Source organism: Poecilia latipinna, unplaced genomic scaffold (genome assembly GCF_001443285.1).
Source record: "Poecilia latipinna isolate Pla-1442-1.1 unplaced genomic scaffold, P_latipinna-1.0 Scaffold4066, whole genome shotgun sequence".
In the NCBI taxonomy this organism is placed as follows: Eukaryota; Metazoa; Chordata; class Actinopteri; order Cyprinodontiformes; family Poeciliidae; genus Poecilia; species Poecilia latipinna.
In genome coordinates, this window is record NW_015116682.1 from 52,237 (window position 1) to 65,301 (window position 13,065).

Below are 13,065 nucleotides of genomic sequence, written 5' to 3' on the forward strand. Positions count from 1 at the left end.
CAATTAAAAAAGTGTACCTTGGCTCAAAAGAGGTTGAAAAACACTGGCCTAAACCATGGACTGTTGTCAAGAGGAAGAGGAACTAACAATGCAAGTGACCTGAAGGCTACTATTAAAATAATAAAAGTACTTGGTTCTCATGTCTGTATGTTTTAGTAGGGCCACATTTCTACATTAGAAATATTTTCTATTGCTCTTAAGTGATATTCTAACCAGACTTTGGGGTGTTCATTTACAAAAAGTAAATGAAAAGCCCATGTAGGAGCAGCATATATCCTGGATAGGTCGCCAGTCCATAAACCATGTACACACACTCATACCAGCTCCAGGTGTCAAGGGCCGGTGTCCTGCAGCTGTCAAATGTGTCTCTGTTTCAACACATCTGAGTCAAATAATGAGGTCATTAAAGGACTTTGAAGAACTTGCCTGTATACTCAGGAGGTAATTCAGCCATTTGATTCAAATATGTTCAACCAGGGAAACATCTAAAAGTTGCCAAACCTGAAGGCCTGGGTTTAAAATCCCATGATTTAGAGAGAGCATCAGTTGACCTAACAGTCATGTTTTTGGACTGGGAGTGAGGAAGTCTTTTCTTTTCTGGAATCAATCAAATAAGCTGAAATATGATCTTAACACTCTGTGAGGAATAAATCTATTTGAGGTATATTCCTTGAATTAAGTTCCTAAAACACAGTTGCTAATATTCTAACTTTTTGAGACATTCGGATTTGATGGATTATATGTCAATCTAAGTTCAGACATTTGGGTGCAACTGCAATCAAAAGTCTGTCCACTTTCTTATTTCAATAAGGAAGTCTAACCTTTGAATTGCTACTTTAAAAATAAGGGTAATGACAGAGATGGTAACAAATATGTAGTAATATAGTCAAATCAATCCAAAGCTGTAAAGTGATATTTATTGTATTATTTTTTTCTTACATTGTCTCTTAAAATGTATATTCTATGCCTATTTGTGGCTAAAAACTGGATTTTTTTTCTGAGAGAATAACTTCTCTCAGGAAAAAAGCCTTCATTCTCCTCACATTGGGAAATGAGCTTCAATGTGTGTTAACGTTGCGCCCCTCCTGGCCAATCAGGGTGCTGCATCAGTTCCGACACCACCCCCCAGCGGCCGCACAGGCGCACTGAGCGCTCAACTGCCATTTTGTGGCAGAAGCTACTCTGCCAAAGCGGGTGAGGAATTAAAACTAACTGCGAAGAAGCGTGTAGTTTATTCCGACCTGGTTAAACTTTTTAGCGCTGCCTCTCTGCTTCCAGGCGGGACCACAGGGAGGAGAAACACTCAGAAACAGGTAGAGTACCACTACTTTTCAGACAAGGGGGGGAGTTTGCAGGATCTTTAACCGGCCTCTAGGTGTCACGATGGGGCTCTGGATCCTGGCAACTCGTGGAATGGTGTTTGTCTCCCTCTATCGTTTTTAAAAGATCTGGCGAAATATGGTAAAACGCCCATGGATGTTATAATTGTACAAACGATCAAATCTATACTATGTGTAGTTGTATTTTTTCAGCACGAGAAAGCGGATAATTTGTCGAGTTCATTGGAGAGTTCAGGCCAGGGCGTCCATTTTCTAGCCTCTTTGTCTCGGCAGCTGTACAGATCTCCAACGACGTTGAAGCTAGTGTCCTAATTGAAGCTACGGATTTGCCACTGCTGCAAAAGGGCTATGTTATTTTTTGATCACTTCTATTTTACGATTTAAAATACTTAGGATGACCAGACACTGGCTTAGTAATTGTAAAGCAGTTACAGATTAAACACATTAAATCAAACTCAGAGGTTTTTGACGTTATTATTCTATTTTTGTAACAAGGTCATTTATATGACATATGTTATGTATTTAATTTATATTATGAGCATATATTTCTAGTAAGGGTGAGCATTGATAAGGTGGACAAAGGTTTGACCCATCACAAATTGGATTTTAGTTTTTCTTGATAATTGTAGAATTATTCAGTCTAGGACCCCTTGTGTACATGCCAAATAAACATCACACCCACGCTTTGTGTGTATGTTTAAACAAATAGCTTTAAAGAAATCACAAATTGTGTTGGGAAGAAACTGTTAGTTGGTTCAGAGTAAATCCGTTCAGGTTTAGTCACTAGTTGGGCCAGTTCATAAAAGCGAGGAAAGGGCCGAATCAGACGCTAACTTCGGTGTCTTTAGCTGCTATTAGCTTGTTGTGTTAGCTCAGAGTGAAGGCCCTCCTCGCCCTTCCGAGTTTTAAAATATGCAAGAACTCCCAGTGAGCCAAAACACTTTAATGTGATCGAACATGTCATTTTAAAATGGAGCAATGTTGAAGTTACGCCCAGTTTAGCGCGCCTCCCAGACCACAGCATCCGCTCACGGTCACGGCGAGATCCGAGCGGAGCACAGAATGGCGACGCTCTCGCTGCTGGAGAATCCTCCCACTGTTACTCCGATCGATTGCACAACTTGGCGTTTCCTGAAATCTTCCTGCATCCAGACTTGGACCCCTGGTTGTCTCTGCCCATGTGTGACGATCTCTGTCTGCCTCGATTGCTAACGCACCAGCCGCCCGCTTGTCTCTTATTCTGAGCCCACCTAGAGCCTCATGGCCACAGATCTCTGTTACAGCAGAGAGCTCCCTCTACGACTCGGCTCGGAGAGCTACAAAAATACCGCTTTTTAAAAGCAGCACTTGGAGGCAACAGCTGTCCCAGCCTGGATCAGTGTCGTTTTGGGCTAAATTTCTACCTGCAATCAAAGCAGCTGTGAAGGCCCACACACCTGAACCAGAAACAGAACCTGTCCAGCCTGCAGTTCTAAGGCAGCATCCTCACAGATGGCCATGAAGTTTACATAAACTCACATGTTTGTGCAGTTTTACTACTCTGACTGTGCAACAGTCATAGAATATTAATATATTTGTATTTATTAAAATCAGACAAATATATGCTTTTTGTTCGTGTTCAGAATGAATAATGTGTGTTTTATATATTTTGTATGGTATTTTTTCAGTGTTCTGAGGTCTGACTTGCCACATGGTTTTCTTTAGCTGTGTGTTTGTTGCCAGCAGATTTGTTGTCTGTTGATGTTGACTCCTCTCACATGGGCCTCGATAAAGGACTTTCTCACCAACCGACCCCAGACTCTCCTCCACCCGCACACTGAGCATCACCTCCCCACAGGGCTGTGTGCTGAGCCCCCTCCTGTATTGTCTCTACAGTCTGGCCACAACAGCAACCACATTGTCAAGTTTGCTGACAATGTCACAGTGGTCAGACTGATCTCACAGGGTGATGAGGAAGTTCTGAAGCCATCCTCACTCTGAACACCAAGAAAACCAAGGAGGTCATCATGGACTTCAGGAAGCTCAACACTGACCCTCATCCAAGCAGAGCCTGCTGACACACTGCGTCACATATAGTACAGCAGCTGGACTGTTACAGACAGGTGAGGCAGCAGAGGGTCATTGGCTGTACTCTCCCCTCTAGTGGACATTTACATCTCCCGCTGCCTCAGCAGAGCCAAAGTCAACACTAAGGACAGAACCCACCCTTGCTTCAACCTGATCGACCTGCTGCCCTCTGGGAGGCGCTACAGGTGCATCAAAACAAAAACAGACAGACTCAAAAACAGCTTCTTCCCAACTAACACCCTGAGCTCTCACATACACTAATTATAAAGTGGTTATATGTGTATATCCATGTGTGTATGTGTGTCCATATATATGTATATATATATATCATTGTAAATATCATTATATTCATGTTTATATTGTATATATTTCTGATGTTGCACAGTTTTTTTCTAAATTCTGAATGTGAAAATCTTTGTGATGTCACATATAGTTACTGTCAGAAATGCACTTCCTCTCCTGTTGATTGGTTCATCTTCCCAGGCTGGACATGGTGAACTTTATGCTGATAGATGTTATAGTTAATAGTGATGCTGCTATCAACAGGAGCAGATGAACATCAGGATTCCTGCATCCACTAACCCCGCGACCCCTGGCCCCCAGCACAGATGTTCTTCTTTGGTGTTTTTGAAACCTGTGTTGCAGCCATCTCCAATTAGTTTTCCTCTCTTCTCTGTGTTTTAGTTGTTGTCATGGACGGCAGCTCAGCAGAAGCTGTGGGGGAGGTGGACGCCCCCCCTAAAGACTTCCCATCCATCCAGGTCGTCCACAGCCAGGAGGCCCTGGTGGTGGATCTCCTCCAGCAGGCGGCGGAGGCCGGGGGTGTGGTGCAGGGACCGGCAGCTGTCGTACTGGAGCAAGGTTCTGTCTGGGCTTGTTCTGCCTTGGTTCGGCCAGGAGTTTAAACATGGTTGATGTTAGAAGTGACTGCCTCTCTGGTGTCTCCAGGTCATGTGGAAGGAATGGTAGCAGCTGCCCAATCCCAGCAGGCGCTGCTGGAAGCTGGGGTCGGGGTGAGCGTGCAACGTGGAGAAGTAGAAATGATGGTCATGGATTCCCTGGATCCCACCCTGATGCAGATGAAGACTGAGGTAGCAGCAGGACAAGAGGACATGTTATATATTTTATCTGATTGTGAGACTGGAAGTATCAAAGAAGCTTCTACGAAAACCCCAATATAAGTGTTTATTTTTCAGGTGATCGATGCTGCAGTTGGGGAATCATCAGAAACAGTTGGCGTGGTTGCAGGAGCAGCTCATCAGGCTGCCGTGGCAACAGTGGACCAGACTCAGATCATCACCCTGCAGGTGCCTCTTCACCTTCTGTTTTCTCCTAAAGTGTTCATCCGGTGTCGGCCGGGGACACTCATATCCCTTCGTCTTATGCCGGGCTGCAGGTGGTCAACATGGAGGAGCAGGCAGCTCTGGGTCTGGGAGAGCTGCAGCTGGTCCAGGTGCCGGTTTCTGCCGCTGCCGTGGACGCTCTGCAGCAAGGCGCATTTGTGGACACCACAGCAATGTCGAAGACTGGAGACCCTGTCATCTGTCACACACTTCCTCTGCCTGAGGGCTTTCAGGTACACTCGCACACACACACACACACACACACACGCATGCATGCACACAACAAAGGCACCGATGTGGAACTACAGTAGTTAATAATACTCTCCACAATTTACATATTCTATATATAACATAGGGCTGCACAGTGGTGCAGTTTGATTAGCACTCTTGCAGAAAGAAGGTCCTGGGTTCGATTCCCGGCCCAGGGTCTTTCTGCATGGAGTTTGCATGTTCTTCCTGTTCATGTGTGGGTTCTCTGCAGATTCTCGGCTTCCACCCACAGTCCAAAACATGACTGTTAGGTTGAGTGGTCTCTCTAAATTCTCCTTAGGTGTGTGTGTGTGTGTATGGTTGCTTGTCCTGTCTGTCTCTGTGATGGGCTGGTGACCTGTCCAAGATGACCTCTCGCCCGTTGACCCCTCCCCCCCGCCCTTTTCTCACCCACTAGGGATTGACAGACTCCATCTATCCATGATGCACTCTGTCCTTCTTACAACACATGAAGTGTATCAAAGTACAGACTGCTGATGTTTTCATGGCCAGAAAATGGTGGAAATTCTTGGATTTTACTTACTTTAAGTAAAAATGATGGTAACACTTTATTTAACGGGTGTGCATAAGACTGACATGACACTGTCATAAACATGACATAACACCTGTCATGAAGCAGGCTTCATAAATGTTTACGACTGTTGTCGTGAAGTCTTTTCGGTAAATAATGACACTTTTAATGGAAAGTTCCATTAAAACTTGCCTTAAAAGTCTTTAAAAGTGTCAACTTTATGTCATTATTTACCAAATGACACTTCATGAGAACAGTCCTAAACATTCATGAAGACTCCTTCATATTCATAACAGGTGTTAAGTAGGGATGCTTCAATCAGGTTTTTTGCTGCCGATACCGATCACCAATGAGGCTGATCTCTGCCGATCACCTGCATTGACTGTTAATTTTTTGCTTTAGGTATGAATGCTACTATATCATCTGACAAAATTAAAAAATGATCTGGCAATAAATTCACCTAATTTAGGCATAAAACATGCAAAATACTTGTAGGTACAATACAGCAGCTATTCAGTCAAAAGGACAACTGAAAAACCTGCAGTAAGTAAAATAATATTTAATAGTAAGGCTCTCAGTACCATAAATGACACGAGTCAAATAAATCTGCCTATATCAAATAATGTCAAGTAAAAAAGGAAACATTCACTCAAAGTCAAATGCAGGCTGCATCACAATAAACGATCCTTCCTGATAGCATGGCTAGCTGATTAATGCTGGTTCTGATTGGTTGTTTCTGACCGAGTGGAGTACTTCTGCAGAACACAGGAGGAGGCAAAGGAGATCGATTATTTTTTCAGAGATTATCTGTCTTGTGTTGGGACGGCGAAAGTTTTAGTACATATCTAAAATCTTTTCCTTTTTTAAGTTACGTGCTGCAGCTTTAAGCACCGCAACACGCAAACTTCCCCATTAACTCTCAGAGCATTAAAGTTCCTCACTACATTGCTTAGGATTTATTACTGCCGCGCTTGCGCAGTGTGAAGGAAAGAGGAGATCAGCTGCACACAGGCTGCAAATGAGATACAGGTGATCGGCAACAAGAGACAGTGATCAACAATCATACACCTTTTCACGGAAATCAGCTGATTATGATCGGTGGCCAATCGATCGGCACACCTCTAGAGTTAAGTCATACATATGACAATCTCATGTCAGTCCTATGCACAACCCTTGAAATGAAGTGTTACCAAAATGATTTCTGCTAATCAGAGCCAGCTAATCAGAACATTTACTGATTCAAATCTCTTGCAGATTGATTGGTGCATCTGTTAAACCCCAGACTAGCCTTATGGGACTACGTCAGCTAGTGGTCTTTTGGTCAGGCCCTGAGCAGTCAGTTTAAGGAAATAATCATTGTCTAGGATATTCGCATAAAATGGTTAAAATTTTACTTAGTTCAATGTTTTCTAGGTGGTCAAAGTTGGTGCTAATGGGGAGGTGGAGACTGTGGAACAAGAAGAAGGAGTAGAAGCCCACTCTGAGGAGGACGAGGAGGATGCGGAGGTGGGACAGCAGCTCCTGGAGGAAGGAGAGGAGGCTGCCCAGCCTGCAAACCATCACCATAACTGGGCTAAAGACCCAGACTATCAGCCTCCATCTGGGGGGGTCAAAAAGGCCAAGAAGGTAAAGCATTCCCATTCTAAAAGACCAAAAAGTCCCCCTGTGCCTAAACTAAAGCTGCTGCTGTGCAGGGGAAGAAGAGTCGCCTGCGCTACGCTGAAGGAGACAAGGACATGGACGTCAGCGTGTACGACTTTGAAGAGGAGCAGCAGGAGGGCCTTCTGTCTGAGGTCAATGCAGAGAAAGTAGTCGGCAACATGAAGCCTCCAAAGCCCACAAAGATCAAGAAGAAAGGTACCTGACAGTAAAGCTAATGTTTCCTCATTCTTTCATTTTTGTTTCTGATGTCAAAGGACTGGTCCTTTAATGTCCTTCCATTGTTCTCTTCCAGCACAGCTCTAGTAGCTTTCAGCTGTTTTAGAAGTGGAACATGACTTCTTTTTCAAATATCGCATAGTAGAATGTTATTTTTTTTAAACGTTAACAGTTTATAATGTGCTTTACAGCTAATAGACAGCTTGTTGTTCAGAGTTGTGCTGCAGATGCTGAACTCAGCATTTTCTGAAAGCTTTGGGAAGATGGTGTCCCTGAAAGCTGTGTGTGTGTGTGTGTGTGTGTGTGTGTGTGTGTGTGTGTGTGTGTGTGTGTGTGTGTGTGTGTGTGTGTGTGTGTGTGTTAGGGGTGAAGAAGACTTTCCAGTGCGAGCTGTGCAGCTACACATGTCCTCGTCGCTCCAACCTGGACCGGCACATGAAAAGCCACACCGATGAGAGACCCCACAAATGTCACCTGTGTGGAAGGGCCTTCAGGACAGTGACACTGCTGAGAAATCATCTCAACACACACACAGGTTGTAAACACACTCCAGAAATGGATTTAACTATTGTTGTTTTTTTGCCTGTCCAATAGTTGGATGAAGCGGTCCAGTCAAAGCTTCACCTGCCTGAGCCCGCCCTGCTCCACCAGCCAGCACACATTCCACAGCCTGCTGCTAGCATCACCAGCTCAACCTGGCTCAGCTATCACTTCTTCACTGGAAGCAGTCATTGCTTCTTTAAAAAAATATCAATTGGATTAATATCTCAGTGTTTAAGTGTTTTAATATTCGAACAGAAAACATTTGATGCTGCCATGGAAGCAGCATCAGACAGTGACCACACTGAGACATAGGAAGAGTCCACTCTGGACTGGCCATCAGTCACCATACAAATTTCGCTGCTGTTTATTAAATGCTCATTGTTAAGCAACAACTAAAGCTAAGTCTTAACAACTGCTTTTAGCATGTAAGAAAATCCTTAAAAAACCACTAGAGATGGCTAGACAGAAGCAAAACAAGCTGGGAATTCAGCTCAACTTAAGGCACTTTACAAAAAATATAATTTCTGTCTAATCATACATCCATTCCAACTAATCCTAGTTATCAAACTATAGATCAAGTTCAGCTTATTATTCAAATTAGTTTGAAAAGTTTCCTGTCTAAGGAAACCCAGCAGGTTGCAGCCAGTCATTGCCTTACAGCATTCTCTCCTCCTGGACCAGCATGTAGCGACAGTGGAGAGGAAAAGTTCCCCTTTAACCAGAAGAAACCTGCAGCAGAACAGAACCAGAACTTGGCTCAGTACCAGCAGCTATCTGCCACCATCTACTGGGAGTTTGAGGAGATGGAGCAAAGACACAAAAAGAAAGAAAGAACTGATCCAGGAATATTTTATCTGTTAAAGAAAAGTAAAATGTTAACAGCAGGAGACACTCAAACACAGCAGTTAGTAATAATTATTTGCTAAACCATAGCTAGCATTAGAAAGTTTTTCCTATTTCTGCTACCTAGTGGTAGCAGTAAGATATTACAGTCAAGAGGATATAAAGTTGAAATTATCAGAAATCATGTTGATGGGCATTTCAGTTTTGACATTCAGCTTTAGTTTTATTTAGTGACACTGAAAGCAGACAGGAACAGGAAGCTGTGTGGTCCTTCTCTTCCAAACAAACATTTTCCTTCAGGTTTAGCTCCCGTTGCTATTAGCAACATGTTTCTTGCCCCTGCCGAAACAAGTGATCAAACTTCTGGATTAACTTCAGCAGTGAATGTGTGGTTTCAGACCTGGGCAGGATGGAGCTGCTAGTCATGTTTATGCACTCAACCACAAAAACTTCTTCTGGGACCATTTTGTTTTGCTTTCTTTTTTTCTTTCGTATTTCATTTTGATTGACGTCGTTTTCTAACAGTATTTGTTTGACTGTTGGCTGTTTTTGTTTAAATTTATGACAGTAAATATAAATCATCGTCTCAACAGGTGATGATAATGTCTGAGTGGAGGTTTAACACTCACATGTTCTCTGCATGTTGATGCAGGGACTCGACCACACAAGTGCACAGACTGTGACATGGCCTTTGTGACCAGTGGAGAACTGGTGCGTCACCGTCGCTACAAACACACACATGAGAAGCCATTCAAATGCTCCATGTGTGACTACGCCAGTGTGGAGGTAGGACCAGCTGCTGTCTACTGGACATGCATAGGGAGGGAAACAAATACACACTGTGTGTATGTGTGTATGTTTTCTAGGTGAGCAAACTGAAGCGGCACATTCGCTCCCATACTGGGGAACGTCCCTTCCAGTGCAGTCTGTGCAGCTACGCCAGCAGAGACACATACAAGCTGAAGAGACACATGAGGACACACTCAGGTAAATCTGACTCACCTATCAAGATGATGGAGGAAACATCTGGAAGGGGTTTTAGTTGCTGTCCTTGTACAACATAGTTTTCTGTCTTTATTTCTAATAATAAATATTTAGTCTAATGAAGAATGTTAGAAAATCCTCCCTAGTTTATTATGTGAACCAAATGCAGCACTTGATCTGTGCTGAGCTCCATTAGGTGACAGTACTCAGGAGTGAACCTGCTGCTTTTCGTTGTCAGGAGAAAAACCTTATGAGTGCTACATCTGCCACGCCCGATTCACCCAGAGCGGAACCATGAAGATGCACATCCTGCAGAAACACACAGAGAACGTGGCCAAGTTCCACTGTCCACACTGTGACACGGTCATCGCACGCAAGAGTGACCTGGGTAAGAACAGCCAGCGTGAAGGAGCCAGACCCGCTTCTCTTCCCTGGGCTCACTCACTCTGTCTGTCTGCATGCAGGGGTTCATCTGCGGAAGCAGCACTCGTTTATTGAGACCGGGAAGAAGTGTCGATATTGTGATGCTGTTTTCCATGAGCGCTACGCTCTAATCCAGCATCAAAAGTCCCACAAGAATGAGAAAAGGTTCAAGTGCGACCTGTGTGATTACTGCTGCCGTCAGGTTGGTCTGTTCTGCTGCTGGCTTGTTTCCAGGTTGGAAGCTGGAGCAAAACAAAGCCATTATATGTTATTTTCATTTAGTTTCAGTTTACTGTAGATGTTTACTTCTTGCTACATGTAGTCTCATCCTTTAGAAGCATTCCTGTTTCTTAGACCAAAAATCCTTAATAAGATCCTAAATCAGGGGTGTTTAGCTCCATGTGTGCTGTAGCCTTTACATGTATGTTAGAATGTGTTGTCTTACATGTATAGTTTTGTTTCCTGCTGAACATGTAAGTCCATAGATTTTTGTAACTTAAATTATTAGCAATCTTAGTCCAAATAATTCTCTTAACAGTACTTATTACATTCTAGAGCTGCAGCTAATGATTACTTAGTTGTCAGTAAATCAGTCTAAATGTAGCATTTTCTGTTCTGAATTTACTAAGATGCCTATGTTGTTACACAAACTCCCACAAATTAAAATAATTCTTCAAAAGTAAGTTTGATGCTTAAAAAATGTAAAATGTGGAGAACCAGAGATTAGGTAACCCAACTCATACCCCCGTCATGAGACAGTCTTACGTGGAGAATACTTTTTATGGACTAATAACTTTATGTGTAACTAACCCCCAAATCAACTTTTTTTTGTTGATTAAGTGTCTAAATCTTGGGTTCTATCTTTATGTTTCTATGTGAATTTCGACATTTTTGTGTAAATTTGTGTAGGTCCTTAATATTTTGTCTAAAACTGACTCAGTGCTGCCCCCTTTGGTCAAACAATGCCTACGATGTTTGACCAAAAACATCGAAGCTACTGCTTCTATTAGTCAGAGTTAGTTATGTTTTATGTATTTATGGTTTTGTCAGTCTTTGAACTCCATGTTGTGAGTCTGATGACTCAGAGTAGGCCACACCCCCTTTGAATGCCAGCCGGCTCCCTGTAAAGCTGTGATGTGTAACTGCTGCTGTGGTTTCAGGAGCGCCACATGGTCATGCACCGGCGGACCCACACAGGAGAGAAGCCGTTCGCGTGCAGCCAGTGTGAAAAGACCTTCAGGCAGAAGCAGCTGCTGGACATGCACTTCAAACGCTACCACGACCCCAACTTTGTTCCCACAGCTTTTGTTTGCCCCAAGTGTAGCAAGACGTTCACCCGCAGGGTGAGACTGCTCCTCCTCATCCTCTCCTGCTGACTGACTGAAGATAAAGAACATCCCGATCACATGTTCTCTTCTTCTGTAGAACACCATGGCTCGTCATTCTGAGAACTGTGGCGGGGAGGTGGAGGAGTTTGAGAACGGAGCTGCCACTCCAAAGAAAGGCAGGAGAGGAAGGAAGAGGAAGATGAGAAGCAGAAGGGATGAGGATGATAGCGGTGAGTCATTTTCAGAGTTGCATGTAAGTAGCAGCAAGATGCTGTGTTCACTCCTCTGATTCCTGTGTGTCTTCAGAAGATGACATCCCCGAACAAGACGAGGGTGAGGATGAGGGTGAAGAAGAAGCAGCACTGCTGCAGGAGGAGGAGGACCTGGAGGGCATGGAGCTAGACCAGGCTCCTGCTGTTATCCCAGTTGTGGCCCCAGAGGAGCCTCCAGTGAAGAGAAAACGAGGCCGACCCCCCAAGAACCCCAAACCTCAGACCCCCAGCAGAGTCGGGGCTGCTTCTTCTGGTGAGCAACACACACTGAAATGACTCCATGGTAAAAACTGGGAATGATGTCAGCAACATGGAGACAGTAGGACTGGGCCATATAATTGGCCACCAATCACAATTAACTAATTTTTGTGAAAAAGTATATGATTGTGATCTCCGATCACTGTCACTATCTTTTGTTGCTAATCACAAAGACCGATCACATGTATCTCAGACTTTGCAGCCTGCAGAAGTCAGTAGCCAAACTCCACCAAGTGTTTGTTTTTTAAATGTCACATTAAATTTGTTGTGTTGACGCATTTTGACACGCTTATTGTTCCGTCGCAAGACACAAACTTCCCCATTCACTCATGTGGAGCATTAAAGTTCCACATGACATGGCTTAGATGCTGCGCAGTGAGAATAACTTATTATTTGCTTACATTACTGGCCCTACCACTGGGTTCAGCAGGTTTTCTGGGGGAAATGCTGCTTCTACTGGCCTGTGTGACCACATGTCTTAAAACTCATTCTCTGTGTGTTTTTCAGTAGCTGCCACGATTCAGGTGGAGGACGAGCTGACGGGCGCAGTAGAGAACATCATAGTGAAAAAGGAGGGGGGCGACGCAGCACCTTCTGTGAAGCAGGGAGCGGGCCTGACAGTGGAAGGAGGGGTGGGTGGTGGTGAGGGGGTGGAGGAGGTGGAGCTGACTGTGAACCAGGAAACAACAGCAGCTACTGCTGCTAATGGAGATCTCACACCAGAGATGATCCTCAGCATGATGGACCGCTGAGCAGCAGAGGGTGGAGGCCCCACCCTGTGCTCCACCTGCACCCCTCCAGCTCCACTCTGGTCCAGGCTGAGCTGCTCTCTGACCGTTAAGACTTTTCTCCACTGAATCAATCTGCTTGTTTTGCTACTTTGTCCTACTCAAAGCCACATCCTGTCTGCCTGTGCCCACACACATTTCAGTTCATGTGCACACACAATCCCCCTGTGTGTGTGTGTGTGTGTGTGTGTGTGTGTGTGTGTGTGTGTGTGTGTGT

General features: G+C 44.2%; 1 protein-coding gene across 6 annotated transcripts; it reads left to right on the forward strand.

The window, feature by feature from the left end:
* Positions 1–1,144: 1,144 nt before the first annotated feature.
* On the forward strand, positions 1,145–12,949 carry LOC106942141 (transcriptional repressor CTCF-like). 6 transcript variants are annotated; one of them, XM_015025333.1, is made up of 18 exons: positions 1,158–1,194; positions 1,279–1,313; positions 2,091–2,093; positions 4,092–4,268; positions 4,356–4,498; positions 4,604–4,714; positions 4,804–4,983; positions 6,945–7,157; positions 7,226–7,388; positions 7,774–7,944; positions 9,448–9,581; positions 9,662–9,782; positions 10,018–10,167; positions 10,244–10,404; positions 11,363–11,545; positions 11,628–11,760; positions 11,837–12,055; positions 12,568–12,949. In XM_015025333.1, the coding sequence occupies exons 4-18, from the start codon at positions 4,100–4,102 to the stop codon at positions 12,810–12,812; spliced, it is 2,496 nt and encodes an 831-aa protein (XP_014880819.1). In that variant the 5' UTR covers positions 1,158–1,194; positions 1,279–1,313; positions 2,091–2,093; positions 4,092–4,099; the 3' UTR covers positions 12,813–12,949. The 6 variants fall into 6 exon arrangements, with proteins under 6 accessions (XP_014880823.1, XP_014880822.1, XP_014880818.1 ...); XM_015025337.1 differs by having other exon boundaries at positions 1,145–1,313; positions 12,571–12,949; XM_015025336.1 differs by having other exon boundaries at positions 1,145–1,313; positions 11,840–12,055.
* The last annotated feature ends 116 nt before the right edge of the window (positions 12,950–13,065 follow it).

What these genes read in the sequence shown, in the direction of transcription:
- LOC106942141 (XM_015025332.1), top strand. Translation starts at nt 4,100, where the DNA reads ATGGACGGCAGCTCAGCAGAAGCTGTGGGGGAGGTGGACGCCCCCCCT. An exon ending in TGATGCAGATGAAGACTGAG is followed by an intron (nt 4,499 to 4,603) that starts GTAGCAGCAGGA and finishes TTTATTTTTCAG; the next exon opens with GTGATCGATGCTGCAGTTGG. An exon ending in GGGTCAAAAAGGCCAAGAAG is followed by an intron (nt 7,158 to 7,225) that starts GTAAAGCATTCC and finishes GCTGCTGTGCAG; the next exon opens with GGGAAGAAGAGTCGCCTGCG.